A 23,803-nucleotide genomic window follows, 5' to 3' on the forward strand; every position below is an offset into this window, starting at 1 on the left:
GCTACAACACAATGCTAACATCTTTTTCTCCATTTTAAACTCCATTAAAGGGTTTAATTACTGTGACTACAACAATATTTTTTAAATCAAACTTCACTCAATAAAGAAGATCTGAGAAGTTGACTTTTCTCCTGCCGTGGAAACACTGATCGCTGCGATTCAATTAAAGTGGACTGATTTTGCTTAAAAATGTTGCCACATATTTTTTCTGATGTAATACAGTTTTTATGGTCTTTGCACCTTCATCTAAATTTGAACATTTCTGTTGAGCACTGCTGTATTAAAGGTTCGCTGTGTAGGATTCAGGGTGACCTGGAAAATAATATTCATAGTGATAGTGATTTCAGTAGTGTTTTAATGTAAAGGGGGCCTTTATGTATATTATTATATATATGATTTTATATGATTGGAAGGGAAGCGTGAGGGGACAAGTCTTCAACCTGCAGCCTCACCCATAGATGGCGCTAAATCCTACAAACTGCTCCTTTACAGGTGACATAAAAGCTTAAATTGAAATGATAACAACGGCTGACATACTCACTACTTTTCTCCTCAGAGTTTCTCTCAGGGTGCTATCACTGAAACCCAACACTTCCTGCAGACATTTCAAATGAAAAGCCAGAAATCGGATGAATTTTACCTTTTGAGCTGCTGGGAGTTTTTTTTTTTTAATGTAAATCAGCAGCACAGGAAGTGTCCAGTTTCACTAACGGTGACTCAATCAAGTTCAAAACATTGATGAGGAAGGAATGACTAGTAAATCAAAAAAGCACTAAACCAGGAAAAGAAACTCGGAGCAGCAGTGTGGTGGGAAAAATACAATATCCAGGATTTATCGAGACAGCAGGTAAACATGAGGAACTTTAGACTGAGCATAAGCAGCAAATTAAAATATGATATACTTACAAAACAGTGGGAAACACACATAAAGGCCTGTCAATAATCTGCCTCAGTAAGAAAAGCCTGGTTCTCTCCGGATTAAAGCCTCTATGACAGAATTTAAATCCACATGCACAGAAAGGCATCACAAAATATGTCTATATTATATTAGCAAACAAGAAAACAAATATGGAGGGTAAAACCAGACAGAGAGGATTCTTACAACCCAACCTGCTGCCTTTATGGATCAACACAATAACTTTGGTGCTTCGTACAAAACAGCTGACACAAACATGTTTTTCTTCCGTCCCGTGCAGACTGAGAGTGAAATAATGAAACGCTGACGGTTTGAACTGGTGGATGGAAGCAGGAACTTTTTCTCGTCTACTTGTGAATTTTGGAACTTTTTTTTTAGGTTCCTGTCTTTCAAACAAACCCAACTGTTAGCTGACCTTTCCCAAGATACGCATGTGGAAACGGTGTGTCCCGATCCTTCACCGTAACGCGCTCCACTTCATCGTCGTGGCAGCTGCCGTACTTTTCACATAATTTGTAGATACAATCGTTTCTCTGAGGCGGAGCTGCACTGAAGGCAGAAACAACCTCGAATAAGGAAGCACAGCTGTCAATCACAGCACGAGGGCCAATTCTGTTGATGAGAACTCATGAAATAAAACTGCCTGCTTGAGTTTTGCTCGGTTGTCAGTAGGAGATCTGTTCCAGCTAGCATTTGCTACATTAGCCCACATTTTAAGGAAAGCATAAGCTCTTATTTGGCTCCATTAAGATGCATCAGAATCTCTTAATGTTTACTTCTGTACTGGATAGTTAATACATCTTGGAGAGAATTGTCTTTTTTTGCATGCATATTGCATTAATTCGTGTTAGCATGTTAGCACAGCCTTCAGTATGATTCACTTATTCTTAACGAGGAGGTAGCTATTTTCAATCGTATTCAGAATCCTGCTTCTCTTGGTACTTTCATTAAAAAAAGATCAACAGCCGTGTTGGTGCTCATCGGACTCACTCAGAACAGGAAGCCTCTATTTAAACCTGCCAGTTCAAAGTTTCTGCTGTCTCAGTGACAGGCTGCGACCCTGATGACCGTCTTTGATCAGGAATTCTCCGACCATGATTCGATGCCCTACCCGTTTCTGTTTAACTCCACTAATAAGGTTACGTCTGCCTCCAGTGCCGACGCCGCGCACGCTCTGTCTTAAAGGAGTCAACAGTGATACAGTAAAACGCTTCCTCCGAACGAAACCCGTCTGAGAGCCAGAAGCCGCCTCTCCCTCGCCGCCATGTCGTCAGACGTTGGGTCCTTTGCTGTAATGTTCCCTGAGGTTGTAGGTCTGGTAACACGTGGAGATATCACAAACCCCCGGGAGCCCCGGGCCACCCCGTTTGCCAGGATCTCCCGTTGGTCCCGGTTTGCCAGGAATACCCTGGTTGCCCGGATGACCGATTCCATCGAAACCACGAGGACCCTGAATCCCTGCAGCGACGAGGAGAGAAAACAGAAGTAAATGAGATCAACCATCTGTCGCTATTCTGCCTCATTTACGGGAGCAAAGTCAAAAGTTCCATTCAATTAGATCCCTGTTGTTACTGAACTAAAAATAAAAGGATGATACATTACATCCACTCATACTGTGGGATGAGTTGATGGGCGATTACAGTCTCCACAGAGAGCCTGAGTTCCTGAAACCTGCCCTCACACCTCCCTCACTCCACCTGCCACTCAAAGCACTCATCGGGAATAATGAGCAAACATCTTTTTAAGACTACAAACAGTCTTCAGATGTGATTTATCAGAACATCGTGGTTAGTTTGCTGAAAACGCCGCAACTCCTCAAAATGGCTTTAACGTGTGAAGACATTTGGAAGAGCAGGCTGCTTTTTCCTCCACTTACCTGGCTGTCCGGGTGGTCCTGGAGGTCCGTGGTAACCCTCTCCCTTGCTGCCTTTGAGCCCTCTTGCTCCCATGTCCCCTGGACACATAATATGTGTGTTAAAAAGCAGCTTTACAGTGTGTGTCTGACTGAGAGCAGCAGGAAGCAGCAGGCGACGTTCCCTCTGAGCAGCAGTATCCAGAGTTACACTTTAGAAAAACATATTTCACTGATTCTCATTATTCTGAATATTTTTTTACAGTTTAGTGAAATTATCTGAAGCACTTATTCTGATTCAAGTCAATTCTATTTATGTAGCACATTTAAATACAAGAGTTGCTGCACGACATCAAACTAAGACTTAAAAAGATTAAAGCTATTAAAGAAAAGAAGCAATAAAAGAAAAGGAAATTAATTAAAATCATTAATAAGCCAGAATAACACATAATGAGAACTACATAATGCATCAAATCTGGAAATACTAGAGAAGTTTATTTTAAATTGAAATGCTGTTAAATGATCTGAGGGATACGGATGTGTGTGTGTGTGTGTGGGGGGGGGCAGCTTTAAACATAAAGCTGCTCCAAAAGTTGAAACTAGAGGTACATTTCATCCTGAAGAGAATATGAATGCCATAGATCAGGGGTGGGCAAACTACGGATGGCGGGCCACATCCAGGCCCGTTCGTCTTTTTAATCCGGCCCGCCGAAGATTGGTACAGAATTGCCCAAATCAAATCATATCATAATTATGGCTGCATTCATTTGACCTTGTCCTGTAATACCTGGCGGTCCACCAGGTGGCGCACTAGGCGCAGTGATACATTGACTTGATTTTGCGGAGGCCGGGCTGCTCTCTGTTGTTACTCTGCTGCTGCTCTGAACCCATCTGCAACAATGAACGGGCCAAAGAAAAGAAAAGTCGACAGCGAGTGCCGAGTGTTTCATAAGGAACGGACGACTAAATACTTTTTCTCTGAAGTCCGGTCGAAGGCTGTGTGTCTGATTTACCAAGAAACCGTTACGGTTTTAAAGGAATACAACATCAGCCGTCACTTTTCCACCAAGCATGCTAATTGCGCTAACAACCAGTCAACGCAGGAACGGACGGCGACCGCTCGGAGGTCGGCAGATCGTTTGCAGCAAAACACCTTCATCTGACAAACTGCCATCCAAGAATCAAGCATGAAGACAAGATGTTTGCTGGCATTCAAATTAGCAAAGACCAGCAAGCCTTTCTCTGAAGGGGAGTTTCTCAAAGAGTGCTGGTAGAGACAGCAGGTATCTGGTGTCCTGAGAGCAAGAACAAATTAGAAAACATGAGCTCATCACGCAGGACAGTGACTCGCCGTGTTGAGATGATTGACGAAGACTTGGCTAGCAAGCTAAACAAAAAAGCGGAGTCATTCACATGATATTTCTTGGCACTGGACGAAAGTAATGACATAAAGGACACCGCTCAGCTTTTAATTTTTATCAGAGGGATTAATGACAATTTTGAGATAACGGAGGAGTTTTTGGCCGTGGAATCCCTGAAGGGGAAAACGTGGGGAGAGGACTCGTATGACGGCGTGTCGGGGTCGTCGAGAGGCTCCAGCTACCTCGGAGTAGCTCGCCAACGTTACCACAGACGGATCGACAAATCTGACTGGAAAAAACGTCGGGTTGCTCAAAAGAATCCAGGAGAGGGTGAAAGAGGACAACCCTGAGCAGGAGGACATTTTCTTACACTGTGTAAATCCGTCCTGCAGCTCGACCACGTAGTGAAGCCGGTTGTAGAAGTGGTGAACTTTATTGGAGCGAGGGGACTTCACCGTCATCAGTTTATCAAGTTTCTTGAAGAAACTGGCGCTGATCACCAGGACTTGCTTCACCACTCCAACGTCCGCTGGTTAAGTTTGGGGAAAGTATGTCAACGAGTGTTGGAGCTCAAACAGGAGATTATCTCATTTCCGGAGCTACTTGAGAAAGCTGACGATTTTCATGAGCTGAGTGACACAGATTGTCTTTGTGATTTGTCTTTTGTTGAGGACGTACTGACACACATGAATGAGCTGAACGTGAAGCTACGAGGGAAAGACCAGTTTGTGCATGAAATGTACTCAAACGTCAGAGCCTTCAAAACCAAGCTAGCTTTATTCTCAAAGCAAATGTCAAACAAGTCATTTGCTCATTTCCTCACACTGGCTACGCTGAAAGACGTCCTCGACATGAAGACATACAGGAAATCATTGGACGACCTGCACGGAGAATTCTGCCATCGGTTCTCTGATTTTGGAAAAATTGACAAGTCCCTTCAGCTGGTGTCATGTCCCTTCAGCTGGTGTCCTGTCCCTTCAGCTGGTGTTGTGTCCCTTCAACTGGTGTCCTGTCCCTTCAGCTGGTGTCATGTCCCTTCAGCTGGTGTCATGTCCCTTCAGCTGGTGTCATGTCCCTTCAGCTGGTGTCGTGTCCCTTCAGCTGGTGTCCTGTCCCTCTAGCTGGTCTCATGTCCCTTCACACGAGACCCTGAAACGGCGCCACAGGAGTTTCAGTGTGAACTGATTGATCTCCAATGTGACACCGTCTTAAAGGAGAAGTTCAACTCTCTTAAACTGGATGAGTTTTCTGCTTCATTAAAGCAGCCAAATGTCCAAACATCCAGAAGATGTCCCAGAAGATGCTGGTGTTGTTTGTCTCTACGTACGTGTGTGAACAGACTTTTAGTGTGATGGACACCAACAAAGCACCTCACAGATCCCAGTTGAATGATGAACACCTCAGATCTGTTCTGAGAACACAACAAAACTAACACCAGACTTCGATGCTCTGGCAAAGAAGGTGATCAACAACACTGTTCCCACTAAAAGTGAAAGTACGTATTAACACTGTAATGCCTTTTTTATGTTTATGTTTGATATGTATGCATCTGGTGCTGGCCCGGCCCGTCTGTCAAATTTTAAAAGTCAATGTGGCCCCTGAGCCAGAAAGTTTGCCCACCCCTGCCATAGATCAAAACAATCAGTAATAGTGGTGGAAACACGTGTATTCACTTTGAACAGTAGAACTTTAGGAGCTTAAAATAGAACTTACTGATAGAACTTTGTAGTTTGTCTTTCTGGAAGAAATTGTATTTTCTTGATTCTTGTTGTTCTGGTTTTGTACCCTCATGGTTGAAATGAACTTATTGTAAGTAGCTTTGGATAAAAGTGTCAGATAAATGTAATGTAATGTAATGAAATGTAATGTATTTCACTAGAAATACATCCACTTCATAGTGACACTGAATGAAACATCAGTGAGGTTTATTTCCTGGAAACTATTAACAGCTGTAAAACATTTCATGGCAATCCATACAACAGTAATGGATTGCCATGACTATTTGCAGCCGGATGCCGTTAGTGGAGCACTACTTCCCAACTCATGAAAGATGCTAATAAGTGATGAGAACTGGAAGCAGTGTTTGTTCACTGAGTCACGAATAACCAAACGTCATTTAGAAGAAATTATACGAAACGAGACACGGTCTGATCTGTTCACTCAGCAGAAAGTATGAGGTTTATCAAATGAAGCATATGGACAGACGTCATGAAGGTCTGTGTCTGAGATGAGTTTGGTTTACTGGTCACACAAGGAGCGAAGTACACTTCATATCAGAACTGAACTTTCTCTCATAAAAAGCTTAAAGGGGTCCAACAACTATTTAGTAGCAGTACTGATGTCATCTGGATTTCCTGGACTAAAGTGCCTCCAACAGAAACATCAAAAAAATAAGACACCTGTTCTCAGAGCCTGAGTATCCGTCTACATGACGAGGAATAACAAAACTGCTCACGGACCCTTTAACGTTGCAGCACTGAACAATAGAGACCGTCTCATCCCATCGGACAACTATTACTGACAGCAGCGATTACCTTTCCATTAATTTTGGAATGTGTGGACCTAAAAGATGTATGCAAATGAATACACCCGGCACGTTTAATTTCTTCTCAATGTTTTCAACATACTGCTCTTTAAATCCGTTGCTCTTCTGAACCCTGGAGTTAAAGCCCTCCGCCGCAGTGGAGTGGTATCTTCCACAGCTGATTAGCTACTCTGTCTTGAAGTGGTGATAAATCACAGACAGCTCATTGAGATGGGTTCGCAGTATTTGTTGTCTTTTGCTCGGCTGACTTTCACTGATGTTCACTTGTTTAATGATGTTGTTTTATGGGGTACAGTGAATGTCAACACATCCAATTTGTTAGTCGTTGACACTGTTTTGATTTTAATCGTTGATGAAGGCAGCAGTTAATTCTGTCCTCGCTCTTGTTCGTGATGGTGTGGTGTTATTTATTGCCTTGTTTTCATCAGAGTAAAGAGCCGGCTTGGAGGATTTTTGTCACAGGGCATCAGACGCCGCCGTCTTCACAGGGAGCGTTTCTGACAGACAACACAGACCTGGCCTCAGGAGCTGCTTATTCCCTTAAAGACATTATGTGTCACATCAAACCTTTGAGGCCTGCAGGGCCCTGCATTCCAGGAGGTCCTGGGTAACCGGGGGCACCACTTCTGCCCGGGTAGCCTGGAGTTCCCATGGAGCCTTTGGGTCCCGGAGCTCCCGGCTCACCTGGGGGTCCCTTCACGCTCTGGCAGGGTTCACACTGAGACGGTGGGGCCAGGGTCTGGAGGAGCGCTGGGAGCTGGTCTGCAGGAAACAAGCAGAAGATGCTGAACACCCCACTGGTATATTAAATATTATATCAAAACTGCTTCATAAAAGCCAGCATGGAAACTGTTAGCTCTGTGTTTCTGTTCAAACCACGTGTTGTGTGAAATATTCAGGATTTAAGGAGTCTCTGTGTTTGACCTCGTTGGAATCAGTAGCCAATCAGAAGCCTGCTTGCTGCAGAGTTTCCCATCCATCCCCATCCTCTGTTCGCCATCAGCGGACCATCATGGAGATGATTAGAACGACATCCATAAATTCACTAATATGCTAGCTTAATATTTAGAGCAACTACTTACAAGGTTATGTGTGTGCTAATGTGTTTAGAAGGCGTGTTTATTCTGAATTTAACGGTATTTTTGCAGCATTTTCTTTTCTTTTTCTGTGAGGATTGCATTATTTTACCAAGTGGATCATTGCTCATTCAGGGAAAGTCAGAGATCCGAATAAGTATTTGTCACCCACAGCTGCATAGCCGCTATTATCAGACTTATAATAATCCAGCATGAGACAGTTACTGCTGCTGTAAATATCAAACAAACCAGTTAGACACCATGATTTCCTGTTAATATTATTTCTTCACAGTAACAACTCTGTAAACAGTAGTGAAGCAACAGACAGTTTATTTTTTGGAAACACTCCACAGGATGTGTAAAGGGTCATTCAGTAAAAAGTATCATTTATCTCTGCAGTTCCCTGCAGTCTTTTTCAGAAAAAACAATAAAAATGTGTACACTGAGTGCCGAGCACCAAGCAGCAGACAGACAGTTCGATGCTAGCTGGAGATGATTGTCCACTATGTCTCTAGTACGTAAAGAGCCTGAAAAAATATTGCCTACGCCTGCATGTATTTGCTAACACCAAGCGGGAACCATCAGTGATGTCATCGTTGGTTCGTGAACGTTATGAATCCTCCAGTTCAGATTCTGTCCGTCACCATCTTTGCTAGTTCGGAGCGGTTTGGAGCAGGAAGTGACCATATTTGGATGAGCTGGGGGAGGAGCCAGCGGTGGATCTGACCGATCTGATCGGAAACCTGACGATACTACGTCCCGCCCACCGATAGCTGTAACCTGACTGCACCACAGGCCTGTCAATCAAACAGACACGCCCCCAAAACCAGGTCTTCTTGAATCTTCTTTTCTAATGAATGAGGGATTATTTTCAGATGGACCTCCAGAAAACTAAGAAGAAGGAGTGACTTTAGCTAACAACACCGAGAGAACTGATGGACACATTTTATTCACTTTGGATTTGATGAGAGAAGTTGAATGGGAGTCTATGGAGCCGGAGGCTTTTTGGAGCCGACCTCTAGTGGCACTCGCTGGTATTGCAGCTGAAGACACTTCTCCTGGAGCAAGAACACTTTTATATCCAGTCGGTGGCTAACACATAACCATGCTGTATGAGGCGATATCAGTGTTGCCCCCGAGTGGCCAAATATCAGTTTATGATTGCAAACTAATTACTAATTATTTCTATGTATTAAAGGAGTTAAAATACAGTATTACAGTTAGAAACTGTGGTCTCATCAAAAAAAAGAAAAATATTGGTTGAAGTGAAAAATAAATATCTGTTTGGCAGAAAAAGCTCTTCTTTTCTTCATCCATAAAACAGGAGGCGGTTGATTATTTACATTCAATAAAGGTAAATAATTAAAAACGATCCATTATGTTTCGTGTCATCTCCTTTACAGAAGGCCTAATCACTGAAACAGTCCAGCAGATTGAGCTGATTACTGCCACTTTGTTACAATCAGGGTGAATTGATTGTGAGAAATGTGAGTCTGTGTGAGACGAGTTGAGGCTTTCACTCTCTGCTTCACAGCAGAGTGGCATGAAAGCAAACAGATACTTACTACGCAGAACATCAGAGCAGAGCTTTAGAAGATGTTCATCTGAGGGAGGCTTGCCCTGCAACACACAAGCACACTTTGATTCAGCTCAATCCAAGCTGAGACTGGGAAAACAGGCTCAACCTGTGATGGAGTATTCCTCCAGATTTACAGGATCTTCTCAGAGCTCCGCTTTCCATCTTCATGAAGCCACACACAGACAGCTGAGTTGTCCTTCCTCCCAAACACAGCTCCCTCATTCGAGGCATGAAATCATCGACTGTAACTTTCGCACCATTTTTGTTTTTTCATATTTCTTGTTATATATAGAGAGAGTCAGGAGGAGGTTCACTCACAGGTTTCCCAGGATATCCAGGTTGGCCTGGTTGGCCCGGCAAGCCGTCCTGGCCAGGAAATCCCCTGGGACCACCAGCACCCATATGGCCCGTGTCCCCCTTCTTCCCTTCAGGACCCCTGGAGCCCATATCGCCTGTCTCTCCTCTCTGAAGCAGGAGTAGGAAGGACGACAGAACATCTCGCATTATAAAAGAAGAACAGGTGAAATTGGGACTTGTTTGCAGTAAATGACGATGTAACTGGCTGATCACCGGACCCTCTTAAAACTGTCTTTAAGGCTCTACAGGCCCGTCGAGCTTTGCTATTGGAGGAGATACTCAGTATTTAAAATGTTTTGAAGGTGTCTTTGTCGTATTTTTCTGCCTTTGTCCTGCTTCTCAATTGGAATCGAGGGCGTTTACACCCCATCTAACGTGACACTCGATACCTTTCCACACCAGGCAGTCCTCAAAGCTAGAAGTGAAGACATACTCAATGAAAATATGAGAAAGTATATAGTCTAAGCTAAGCAGGCAAATGGGGTAAAAAAAAAAACAATGCTTGTTTTTTCTACATGGCGGACACTGACGTACCTTTTACCTCAGGCTTTTAGCATAATAATTATATCATGGCTGCAGCCATAACAGGCATATTTAAGATACGTTGACAACAATCTCATTTTAAAACAAGTCAGTTTTAAAACCTGACAGGCTCACTTAGAGCCTAATTAGCGAGCTACAGCTACATCTGATCCAATCTGACGGTGAGACGCGTTTAAATGAACAAAACTGACAGTGTTCACCTTTAAAGAGAAGCCGGCTTTTGTTAACCTCTTTCTGAAATCAAGCTCTCACTATATCAAACTATTACAAAGAGTTTCAAGTGTGCCGCTGGTGTCAAACTGCACGTGTCCAAGAACAGAAGTCTCGGCAGGTGTAATAACAGTAACAAGGGGGAGCTTAGCAAGCATCAAATATGGCAAAATCTCCTTCTCCGTCACAATTTTTTTTGTTCATGATCAAGAAGCATGCTAATACAGCGAAGACTGGTGTTAAATAATATCCTACAAATGGCAGCAACTAAAGGAGGGTGTATCTCCATAAATTGTGATTCTACAGACAGTACAATAAGTGTTTGATATTTCAGATGTGTGTGCCTTTAGAAAAGAGTGCTTTTGTGATGTATATTTTGCCCGGGGGGGCAGATTTCCCCAGGCCTAAAGGTATTGGCTCTGTAAGTCTTCTATAGCGGCCGTGCAGGCTTGACAGGGCTTCTCACTGCGCTGCAGAATAAGACAGAATGGATTATATCTAATACCGCAAAGTCTAATTCGACAAACCTCTCCTTTCCTTCCCCTGGGTCCCACTTCGCCCTGATGGAAGAAAGAAAAGAGAGCAGGAAGGGAGGGGGGGGAAGAGAGACAGTTAGAAACTTCTGCTACATATCAAAGGCTGAGACAGTATGTCAGAGGAGCTACGCTCGCTGCTCTGCATTGCTGATGCACAGATGCTTTTTTTCCTGTCAAAACCGGTGGCTTACAAAACATCGTAGATTATCGTGGTTTGTTATTGTAATGCATGCTCTAAAGCTTTTTTTTTCCTTTTGCTACTTGTAATGAGATGAAAAAATGCATCTGCAGAGCTGTTAGTTCTTAAAGGAAGATTTATGTTTGAGGCCCGGGGTGCGTTCCATTTTCCATAAAATCCCTCATTTTGCTCCACACATCCTCCTTTCCTTCCTGACCTGGTAACTGATTTCAGTCATTCTAGTGCTGAAAGAAAACAAACACAGCAGCTCTAGAAAACATTCCGCTTGTAGGATGCTTTGTGTGAGGCAACATGGGATGTATCTCATCAAGATGCATTTACTAAAGCATGATCGGCCCATTCTCGCTCACACTTGCTGCTGATGCAACCGGAGGCCATTAAATGGAAAACGAACCTCGAAGAAAACCTGCAGACGCTCGCGACTACTCAAAGACGGAAGGAGGCGCCCAGCTGTGCAACAGAAAGGTTCATGCAAATGTCATCTGAGTCACAGGAGCGACAACTCTCCTCTCGTTCTGGTTTCTGCCTTCAAACGGGAGCTCTTAGTAGCTTTTTTACACAACTCGCTACGTACTTCACACAACATGGAGAAAAGCCGATCATCGCAACGAGGGCTTCCCACTGCTCGGGGAGCCCTTGAATGTCAGGCAATTTCACATACAGATATAGAAAAAGGTAAGAAGGTGATTGACCATTTTCTGTAATTGGTTGGATTGTCTATCAACATCTACATCAGAAGCATTTCAGCAGGTTTTTCAGTTTACAGTGTAAGTGTGTCCTGAATATGAATCTGTCTTTGTTCTGCTTTAAATGGGGAATATAGTGTTTTGTTTATCAATTGAACTGTACAGTCTCATATCCATTCAAACTCAACTTTTATTTTATTATTAATTCCATCTAACTAGATTATTTTTAAATGTTTAAGTGTCACTAGCTGAAGTTGACTAAATGTCAAAAGAACATTTATTTAACTCATAATATGACGTTTTTTAGAAATATTGTTGGCTTGTTTGCAAATGATTCCCAGCATTCATTGCATTACGGCTAAGACTTCCCAGAAATCCTTCTTTTTACCCTAATAAAAAAATGACATGATGGAGGCAATAATACGTCTGTTAGACATATTTCAGGGGAGTCAGATGGTCCTGAATGAATGCAAATCGTGATGAAGACGGTAAAAACGGCAAAAGGCATCAAGAGACATGGAGATTGTCACGACTGAAGAATAATGAGCTTGATGATAAACTTGGAATAAATTAACAGAAGTGAAAATGTTAAATTGGAGACATAAATGTAAGATTTAATCAATTTTCTTGCCTTGAATGTTTTGTTTTCTCAACCTTTTCTTTTTTTCACGGTGTATGTTTTTCACACTTGTCACATCACTGCACTGATTCTGTATTACGTGTTAGAGCTGAGTGCCTGCAGAGTAGATGCTGATTTCTGAATGTAATTTTAATATTTTTCTATCGGTACAAGTCGGTCTCAGCCAAATGCCGGGGCATGTGAGCGTCTGTGTTTCTTGTCTGAGTTTGTGCACAAGAGCCGAACTTTTTGCGCAACATGTGAACGCGTCGTTACTTCCTGGTGGAGGACGAGCGGTTTGTGAGGAAACCTGTTAAATGTAACACACCCTCCCCTCCACTGCTGAACTGCAGTGCAAAGCCATCTTTATTTTACCCAGTAGGAATTAGGAAGTCTGTCTGAAGACAAAAATATGTCACATTCATTTCAGCAGTTAGTCACTGCTGATGCATTTAGCCTTGAGCTCGTGTCACATGGAGGCTGGGCGGCTCTCAACGCACTGGAATTACACAGCGTGAACATGAAGCTGCATACTGAGGAGTACAATCGCTTCATCTGCCTCGAGTGTCACGCACGACACCACACAACTCTCAACATGATGCAATCAAGCACACATGCACACGCGCACACACACACACACACACACACACACACACACACACACACACACACACACACACACACACACACACACACACACACACACACGCACACACACACACACACACACACACACACAAACCTCTTACAAGGTTCATTCATTGTCTAATCCCTGTCGAGGGATTTGCGGATCGATGTCGACTGATCAATTCTTCAAGGCAACTCATTTGGAATTGTTCCTCATAAAAAGTACAAGTAGGCTCGAGAGGTGAAGTTGCAGATCACACATCGGCATTTACATCAATATGTTTGCTTATTACCAATTATTGATGATGATGATGATCTCAGTGGGAATACACATGCTGAATCTATACCGAAGTGTCGCTTCTCTCATCTTATTTCACCTTGGTGCTGCGATCAATTGTTCCTCAGCCGGCAGGTTGGAAATATTTTCTATCTGGATTAAGAGAATTTCATCTGTCAGCATTACCAATTGTTCTATTTTCACTTTTCACAAAATAGCAGGGGCCTCATTTATAAAAATAAAAAAAGTGGGTAGGATCCATATTAAAAGTTTAAAATTCAGATCTGTAAAGCCATGCGCATGTACACAATCACAGTCCACCTAGAAATAAGCACGTGGATCAGCCTCGCCGTCTGCACATCCAACCACCAATGGTCACACCTTGTGACTGTCAATGAGCCGGCTGATCTGCGTCTCTTTACGTTGAATCGTGGCACCAGCGGAGAAAACGAGCAGGAAAAAGGAATTTTTCAGACACAGTTGTCAAAGTGCTGGTGGATGAGGTGGAGGATAGAAAGCACATGTTGTTTGGTGGCCACAGCAGTGATGTCACAAACAAAAGAAAATGCTCCGAGTGGCGACATGTTGCTGCTGCAGTGAACACGGTGAGTTCATCCGCTGAGGAGCACCCGAGGTCTCAGCGCTGGAAACCAGAACGGCCTCGAAACTCAGGGAAACAGGTGAGTGAGGAGCGATGAGTCACTGCAGCACTTTTAAAACCTGCATGAAAACTCACTCGGGGTGATATATGCACAGCACAACATGGATAGAAACTACTGACACTCTGTTCTGCAATTTGTTAAAGCTATTTGATGTTATCTTGGACTTCAACGTGGTTCAAGTGAAAATGATTTAGTATATTCACAGTATTTACAAAAATATTCATTCTGGTATGTGATGTTCAGTTTGCACTGATGAAATATTGAGCTGAATATATTTTTGAGATTTGAGTCGTCTTCGATAATTTACAATTCAAAGCTGCTTATAGACTAGTTGTGGCTCACCAGAACAAACTTCACTGCTTGTTTGAATGTTTGTGATAAGGTGGATCTATATAGCGTGATATAAGGGTAAATTAAATGTTTGAGAAGCATTAGTACACCTAGTGATGACTCTCACCCTTCATTTCTTAATTCTGTGTCGCCAAACCCCCCCAGTCTCCAAAATGTTTGTCACATGGATGAGAGTTTCTGTACAAGTTTTTTTTTTTTTTTTAAAGATCTCGACTTCTGCACGGGGAGCTGCGATGCCTCTTTAAGGCCCATTTTGAACGTACGAATCATCAATCACATGGTCATCGTTGGTTTGTCAACGTTATGAATCCTCCAGTTCAGATTCTGTCCGTCACCATCTTTGTTAGTTCGGAGCGGTTTGGAGCAGGAAGTGACCATATTTGGACGAGCTGGGGGAGGAGCCAGAGGTGGATCTGACCGATCTGATCGGAAACCTGACGATACTACGTCCCGCCCACCGATAGCTGTAACCTGACTGCACCACAGGCCTGTCAATCAAACAGACACGCCCCCAAAACCAGGTCTTCTTGAATCTTCTTTTCTAATGAATGAGGGATTATTTTCAGATGGACCTCCAGAAAACTAAGAAGAAGGAGTGACTTTAGCTAACAACACCGAGATAACTGATGGACACATTTTATTCACTTTGGATTTGATGAGAGAAGTTGAATGGGAGTCTATGGAGCCGGAGGCTTTTTGGAGCCGACCTCTAGTGGCACTCGCTGGTATTGCAGCTGAAGACACTTCTGCATCGGAACCATTTTACAGACCTGAAGCTACGAACACTTTTATACAATAGTATCCTCCTCCTCATCAGTCCTTCACCTCTCTTTGAGTTTACTGTTTATCATTTTATTTTATTGCATACTTCTGTATTTGTATATGCTGTTTTATTCTAATCTGGTAAAGCACCTGTGGCAGCTATTATCAGTGGATTTATGTTATTACAAACAGACAGGCTACAAAAGTAGAAATAAAACAGTATGTGTAAATTATCCCATGATACTATATTGGTAATATTTTATCAATTCTTAAATTTAATTTTAAAAAAACGTGTATAATTGTTAATACACACACACACACACACACACACACACACACACACACACACACACACACACACACACACACACACACACACACACACACACACACACACACTTAAACCCCAGCTGAAGCTTTGGAAACATAAGCTTTGCTGCCACCCAGTGGAAGCAGAATGAATAATACTCACAGGTATGCCGGGAATCCCTGGATCTCCATCGCTGCCTCGCTCCCCCTGCAAAGAGATATATTACGATTGACTGGAGGTTTGTGCCAGTTTGTTGACACGTGCTGGAATGGCTTCTTAGTGTGTGTGTGTGTGTGTGTGTGTGTGTGTGTGTGTGTGTGTGTGTGTGTGTGTGTGTGTGTGTGTGTGTGTGTGTGTGTGTGTGTGTGTGTGTGTGTGTGAGGCTGATAATGCCGGTGTGTAATGACAGTGTGTGGGTTTAGCTGTGTGTGCACTGCTGTGTGCTGGTCCATGTCTTCATTCTGTGTGAGTGTAGAAAAGGTCATGATTACCACTAGCAGCCAATAAGAGAAACCCAAGGAGAGAAGGGAAGGAATTGGCTAGCAGTGACCTTTAACAAACCTGACTTTTTATCTGCTCTCTGTCTGTGTGTGTGTGTGTGTGTGTGTGTGTGTGTGTGTGTGTGTGTGTGTGTGTGTGTGTGTGTGTGTGTGTGTGTGTGTGTGTGTGTGTGTGTGTGTGTGTGTGTGTGTGTGTGTGTGTGTGGTTTTCCCACCACATCCTGCAGCCCTGTACCACACTGCTGTGCTCTCTCTGGGCCATCACACTGTCTTCCATTGGAGCACGTAAAGAGAAGCAAGTGAATCCGAGCATTGATGAATCTGTGGCTGCACAACGGGAGAAGTGAGGGAGCTGCAACAATGCTGGATGTAATGATTGCTTTAAGTGAGAGTGGATCGGCTCCCCTTCACTTACTCCAACATACTCTGGAGCTGCTTAAACATCCCACACACTCTCATCATCACTGTGATGTGAATCAGTACAACACAACACATTCAGATTAGTGCAGTAATGTTGCACACATCTTCAGCTGATGGAGGTTCTGAGTCTGATCTGAAGACCTTTAAAAAGTTAGAGGAATAATTATAATAGCTCCGAAGCTGGAACCACAGAACAGCAGAAAAAAGGGCTGAAATAATTGGTCAATAACCCAAAGAGTTTCTGATTAACTTTCTGTTCACTGATTCATTCACTGCTTCAGTTCTGAAAAGAACAAACATATGAATTTAAAAAGACCAGTGTTGAAAGTGTCTAGAGTTTGCACTTAACGCTGTATGTTTCTTTGTTCTATTTCTGTATGATCATAAGTAAAAAGAAACGTTTACATACGAGGGGCGATCTAAACGTTCCACTGAGCAGAAGGAGGCTCTCACTTATAATGAGGACGTATTCCAGGTTATGAGCTCCGTGCCCTTCAGAGACTCAATCACACATCATATTGTACACATTCATTCATCTCCTATAACCCGGGTCTGCTTCAGGGGGATTTGTCTTGGACGCACCGTAAGATGTTTAATATTTCGTACCATATAAATGACACTGAACTCGATTCAATCTTTTTACGTGGACGTATGCTATGATGGCACACATGGCACATGTTTGTGCATGAACACATTGGCGACGCTACATTTTCCCACGATTTGGTGAATGCGATAAACAAAACATGGGAAGGAAACGTTTACGGGTCACAATTCAGATTCAGTTTTACAAATGTGTCACGATGCATTCCACACGAGTTCGGCCTTCGATTACAAAAACACTCTTGTGTAGGAGATTTAAATTTTTGGACTCTACATCTAGTGGCCACATTTCTCTCTCCTCCATGTGACCCCGGGACCTGTTTCATGCAAGCTGTGACTCACAACATGAGTTAATGGCTCTCGTGTACATTTAGCCACATTGAACTCATCAAAAGAAACAACATGCTGTGGAGGGTGGGAGGGGACTGTCACTCGTCCATCTGCAGTTTGTGTGCGACAGTGACCGTTATTTACAACAGACGCCAGCAGACAAACAGGAAGAAGCTAACAGCAACATATCAGCTGAGCAGTGGTTGACAGAAATATATACAGTAACGGGGTGTCATGGTGGTCTAATGGTTACTGCGCACACTATACAACTTCAGTATTTGAGGACTTGTGTTATGATCTTTTTTCTGGGCTGCCATTTCTTGCTGATTGTCCAAAAAAAATTATTCTTAAAAAAACAAAATGAAAGTGTTTATTTAGCCTGAAGCTGCAGTATTTAATCAGCCTCTGTGTGATACTGAGATGATGGTTGTTGACAAAAAGGTCGCCGACTGTAAGAGCAGAACACGTTTCAGAAAAATGTGGTAATTTGTCTTTTTCTAGTTACCACAGATTCCAGCGGAGGACTCAGAGATCCATGAACATCCCATCAGCTGCTCAGTCTATCTAACTATCATATAGTTATGATTTGGTCACCCACAGTTGATTGCAGTTAATTCATTATCAAAAAAGTTTTATATTTCAGTGCATTAACTTTGTGACTGAGCAATTAACTCATAAACAGCATCACAAAGGCTTTTCTTTATTTTCTCTATTTCTATCGTGTGACCTAAACTGAAGACGTCAAACCTATTATGAACTAACACAAAGAATTATGGTTTTGATTTTAAATTCCTGAAAGTAGACGGCTTTGCACTGTCGTCAACATGTTAACCAGGTAAGCCTTTTCTAATGAATGATATGAATTCATATTATGGCAAGAAAAAGCTCAACTAATAAAAAGAAACAGCAGCCCATCACCACTTCAAGACATGAAGGTTAATCAGTCCAAGATCTTTCAAGAAAGTTTCTTCAAATGCAGAAACCATCAAACTGATGGAGCTGAAACTCTCATGAGGAGCACCGCGGGGAAGAGGACCACCAGTTCCCTCTGCTGTAGAGAACTTTATTACCAGCCTCAGAAATCCCCAATTAACGCCAGACTCAGATTAAAGCCCACATCAGTGCTTCCCACAGTTCAAGTAGCTGACACATCTCGGCTTCGGCTGTTGGACGTCTACACTTCTGCTCCGACTGTTGTTTGTTGTATCCACATTGATTTTTGAAAGTCTGAACAGCAAAAAAAAAAAAAAAAACAAGCTCCAAACCACATGTGGAGGTTTGAAATGTGATTCCAGTCCGATTTCTCCAGATGCTTCTCTGTCCGGACGCCCTGCTGGCTCAGAGATGATTTCCAGCAATACGACACTGAAGTGACAACGTCATTCTCAGAGTGACAGAAAGCAGAAGCTGTCAAAAAGTGGGAATTCTGGCGCCAACGGTAACAGTAGTCCAACGAGCCTGCATAGCTGCACGTACGCCGTTACCATGGCAACCCACGCAGATAGGTCGGTGATGTCTGGACACGTCAAATTCGCTCACTTGCAAATAACAGTGCTGACAGTCTGTCCTCAAGGAGGGATCTCAGAAAACAAACCCGACGCGCCTGAAGCCTGAACACAGTTTCAGCTTAGAAGCTGAACAAGATGAACTCATCACGTTGACAAGGACAAACTGCGATGAACAGATCTCACTGCAGCCTTTTGACCCACAGGGGATGAAGAGGAGTAAACGTGGTGTGTCTAATGTTAGTAGCATGATTACAGCAGAATTTAGCCCCTTCATAGTTCACGTTATTGTCATCTCTCAAACGTAAAAGCAAACATCGGGTTTTCACTCCGTGGCTAGCAGGCCAGATCAAAACACGAATGTTAGCATTTCAAAAAAGTGCTAATGTTAACTAACTGGTAACATTAACATTAATCAAGCAAGTTTACTTCATTGACCCGGGTCTGAATGCCCGTTGGGGATAAAGTTGTTGGTTCACAACTCCTGAAGTTTGCTTTCATGATGTTACTAACATGTTACTAAAGTGCCGTGTCCCTCCACTAGATGGCGGTACTATTCTGTTTACCTGCGATCGTCAGTCCGGGTGTGTGTGTGTGTGTGTGTGTGTGTGTGTGTGTGTGTGTGTGTGTGTGTGTGTGTGTGTGTGTGTGTGTGTGTGTGTGTGTGTGTGTGTGTGTGTGTTGTCTAACGGGGTTTAATTAGAACTGTGTGTTACACAAAGCATGCAGACAGTTGTTTTCATCGCTGGTCATTGTAAAGTTATCAGGATTTATTTTCTTTTTTTTCAACTCTCGTCCCAGATTCGTCCCAAAATTGATTTAAGTCCTCTCTGATCCTATTTGTATCGTCCCTGTGACAACGGGAGGTCTTTGAACCAACAATCCTGAAGATTTACTTTCATAGAAATGTCTGTTAAGTCACTATCTATCAGCTGATGAGGTAACGCAATGGTGACTGAGCCGGTGGCCCACTGATAAGAGCCCTGAAATTTGCAATATGACAAATTAGATAAGTGTCTGTGGCGAAATTAACTGGAAAAATCATAATGTCAAGTTAGTGACGCGTGACAGTTTTGCCAAAGTGACAAACAACTGTGATGTCACCCGCTGGTTTGTCAACTGCTGTTCTGAAGCCTCGAGTTCAGCGTTTTGCAGTCGTCATGGTGACCATATTAGGACGAACTGGGAGGAGCAAGCGTTGGATCTGATTCGATCTGATTGGAAACGCGAGGGCACTACGCCCCACCCACCCTGAGAGGAAACCGGACCGCACCACAGGCCTGTCAATCAAACAGAAGATGAGAAGGAGTGACACTGGTGAATGACACTATTGTGACAGTAATGTGTTTACTCTGCAGTCCAACACCTAGTGGCCCTCGGTGGTATTGCAGTTGGTACTTTTGTATCGGCCTCGCTTGTTAGAAAAGTTTTATATCCAATTGATTGGCTGTGCCGTCAGAGAGGGTGGGCGGAGCTAATGCAACAGGCTTTCTTCAACTGCCATCAAACTGATGTCACACAGGCGGCTCTGTTTGGATCTCTGGGAAGTGAAATGAAGTCCCAAAAAAAGCTGCAATTAGTGCTTATAACCACAAAACAAAAATCTTTGAGATGATGACTTCAACCTCCAGCCCTCAATCGTGAATATAAAACATATTTTTCTTTGTCTCACAACAAAATTCATCAAGTGTTTTTCAATAGTTTTCATGTCCTCAGATGTGCTCTGCAACAGAGAGAGCAGTAAAAACATGAAAAACCCTTGAATGAATGACTTCCCATTACAAGAGGGAATAAAAAAGAAAGCAGCATACCTGTTTTCCTTGGGATCCAGCCTCTCCTCTCTCCCCCTGACAACACAACACTCAACATTAGAACATGTCCACCTCAGCTCGTGACAGGGAGGTGTCGAAATAACAACATGCCGTTTGAGGAATTAATAAGAGAAAATCACTGCGTACTGTACAGAAAAACAAACAAACATGTTGAACAGACAGATGTGAAATTGGATTGTTTGTTCTGTATTTATGCGCCTGGTGGTGCTGCTTTTGAAGTGTGAAGGACAACTTCAGCATTAAAATTAATCATGTCATCCAAGCAAAAAATGAATAATACATCAACAAGTATGTATTATGTTGGGCTGTCAACATTTCCACAGTACAACACGTAAATCATGTAAACTCCTGACATCTCCAGCCATAAATCATTCCTAAAGTGCCGCCTCTGTTGCCATTTGCAGACTTCATTAAGTGCAAATAAAACCTCGCAGGTTGTTTATTTTATTGTATCCCGCCTCATTATATGACTTGACTCTCACCTCGTGACCTTTGAACCCCGGCAGACCCATAGCACTCGGCAGCCCCGGAAAGCCCGGCTCCCCCATTGAGCCCTGGTGACGTGAAAGGTTATTGATTTTTGACAGAAGAAAAGATGTGCTCCTCAAACTGAAATGAAAACTCGTTGAATGTCAAATATGTGTTTGTTGGGAATCTAACAGGAGAGCTGCTTCAGCAGGAGAGCAAGCATAAGGCAAGTTCGAAAATAAAATATTTTAAAAGTGGCCAAAAGTTTCCGTGTGTGTGTGTGTGTGTGTGTGTGTGTGTGTGTGTGTGTGTGTGTGTGTGTGTGTGTGTGTGTGTGTGTGTGTGTGTGTGTGTGTGTGTGTGTGTGTGTGTGTGTGTGTGAGACTGTGTCCCCTGTGACAACTTCCCAGGCTGCTGCAGCCAACAACCACGGCTGCTTAAATGTGGGCTCTAAATAGTGAAAACTTTCCCAGCACTCTTCTGCTCATGAAATGCTCACTTCTGAAAATGCTGAGGTAACCTGCGCTTTGAAGGATGCCACTTTGAAAATCCCCAAACGTCACCTATAATTAAGGAGCACGGCAGAGACAGCGGGTTCTTTTATTTTTTAAATTTAGACTGCTTGACGTTTGTGGGCGTGATTGCTCAGAAACATGTCACTTAACAAACAAGCAGCATTAACGGTGTAGCTGTCAGTCATCAGGAGCAGAACGAGTGCAGACTGACAGGAAGCTGAATTGTCTCAAACCTTCACCTTTATGTGGGCGTCGGCGGAGACTCGCTGCGACTGCACAAACAAGCTGGAAACAGACTACATGCTCACCAATACCAACTCATCGTGTCTTTGTTTATATAAACCCCATAAAAATGTATCTCTAAATCAACTATGGGACATATTTGTACTTCATTGTTAAAAGCTTTACAGGCCAGTTTCTCTGTTGTCTTCAGTTTTGGGCATAACATTGCATTCAATTAATTTTACTTTGTGGCTTACTATGGTGTAATTGCCTATGGAGCATAAAATGTGATTTACATGATCAGATATTCCTGCAGAAAATAAAGGCTTAGTTTTAAAAAAAAAATAGATAAATATGTATTTATATTGGCAGTTTTTTAATATTCATTGATATTTTAAGCCATTTTCTTTATTTGTGATGGTACAATATGATATTTTTTGCTGTTAATGGAACAAATTATTTTATATTTTTACTTGCAGAGCTGGAGATGCAGCATCTTTGACTGTTTCAGACATAATGAAGTGCTTAGATGTGTGTACAAGTTGTACTTTTAAAAATCCAAAGATGTTGGATGGATCCAAACGTGCAGCCGTTAGACTGCCAGACAACTGTTCATTATCATCCTGTCAAGTAATCTGAACTGTAAACTGTAACCGAGCAATTTTTCGAACATGTTCTCCATGGTAACGACATGATCTAACTTCCCATCCACATATAGTGCTGGGTTTGAGCAAATTTTCTGAAAATCTGCAAAAGAAAAGGAAAATAGATGAACATTTTCATCCACACTAAATTAATTTCACAACATAAACAATTGGTGGCTCTATTTATCCCGTCGGAGCCATTAAACCATCCCAGAAGAAGAAGACGCAGTGAAAAGACATGACTGAAAGAGCAGCAGTCAAATCTGAAAGGGTTCAAAAACATGATGGTGATTCAGTTTGTGAGTTCTGTTAGTTTCATATATTAATGTGAGTAAGCTTCCAGTTAAACTTCTGATGTTTTTGTCTGCCTGCTGCCATTTTTTGTCACCAGTGAAAATCACAGGCTTTTAGATCATCATTATCTGTTTTCATTGCACTTGGTTGCATTCTGCTTCCATTAATGTTGATATTTTTGTATCAATGTTGATATTTTTGTATCAATGTTGATATTTTTTGTGTGATATTTTGATATTTTTGGTGAATTTTCTGTGTATCCACTCAGCTTTAAACTGTGCATAAAATAGGTGAATGGAAACACAGCTACTGGCAATTCATACAAGATAACTGAATCAGTAAACAAATACAGCAGAAAGCATGCAGTTAGAAGACGTCTGATGTCGCTGGGTAATCTTCCAAATGAAGCCTGGTGAAGACTGAACTTTAGACTCTATTGAAGCCACTAAAAAGTCTGCTTGAGGCCCGTTACAGACTTGATCAATTGTGGATCAGGACATCTGGATGGAGCTCTTTGTTCAATAAAAAGTTTCTTCAAGGAGGTCAGTTACCTGTTTTATCTTTTCTTCTAATTCATTTCTACCTGAATTGATACACCTTTAAAACTGTTTTGAGAAAGTGAGCGGAAGAAATAATACATATATATATATATATATATATATATATATATACTGTTGAAGATTCCTATTGATTGAATCCAGTTCTAAACCTTCAGGGGATTCTGCCTGAGGACACACTGAAGTATATTTGTGTCATGAATACTAAGTTATGATGCGTCACAGAGCGATCAAACTCTGGTGTGTTATTATTCAGACTCCTGCTGACTGACTTACGTATTAATTACCAACATGTTTAGGTGTTCAATCACAACAAGTGGCAGCAGATCAGACAGGAGAGACTTTTATAGACGGCTGGAGATAATGAACAAGCCAGAGAGTATTATGGATAGAATGAACAACAGAGAAACAAGCATCAATTTAGAATAGTTTGATTTAGTAAAACTCT

The 23,803-nt window shown here is 42.4% G+C and overlaps 1 protein-coding gene across 1 annotated transcript in view; it reads right to left on the bottom strand.

Moving 5' to 3' along the window:
• Positions 1 to 1,709: 1,709 nt before the first annotated feature.
• LOC138633234 (collagen alpha-1(XXI) chain) overlaps positions 1,710 to 23,803 on the bottom strand; it is a 67,937-nt gene continuing 45,843 nt past the window's right edge. The window contains exons 23-31 of the mRNA XM_069719348.1: positions 21,138 to 21,209; positions 20,635 to 20,670; positions 15,631 to 15,675; positions 10,967 to 10,999; positions 9,648 to 9,794; positions 9,316 to 9,370; positions 7,242 to 7,436; positions 2,793 to 2,870; positions 1,710 to 2,374 (exon numbers count right to left, since the gene is read on the bottom strand). Coding sequence (XP_069575449.1) covers positions 2,187 to 2,374; positions 2,793 to 2,870; positions 7,242 to 7,436; positions 9,316 to 9,370; positions 9,648 to 9,794; positions 10,967 to 10,999; positions 15,631 to 15,675; positions 20,635 to 20,670; positions 21,138 to 21,209 — 849 coding nt within the window. The 3' untranslated portion in view covers positions 1,710 to 2,186. The remainder of the gene's footprint in view (positions 2,375 to 2,792; positions 2,871 to 7,241; positions 7,437 to 9,315; positions 9,371 to 9,647; positions 9,795 to 10,966; positions 11,000 to 15,630; positions 15,676 to 20,634; positions 20,671 to 21,137; positions 21,210 to 23,803) is intronic.

This window comes from Brachyistius frenatus, unplaced genomic scaffold, assembly GCF_029030835.1.
Source record: "Brachyistius frenatus isolate BFR_SWC_R1_liver_20210118 unplaced genomic scaffold, ASM2903083v1 Contig_212, whole genome shotgun sequence".
Taxonomy (NCBI): domain Eukaryota; kingdom Metazoa; phylum Chordata; class Actinopteri; family Embiotocidae; genus Brachyistius; species Brachyistius frenatus.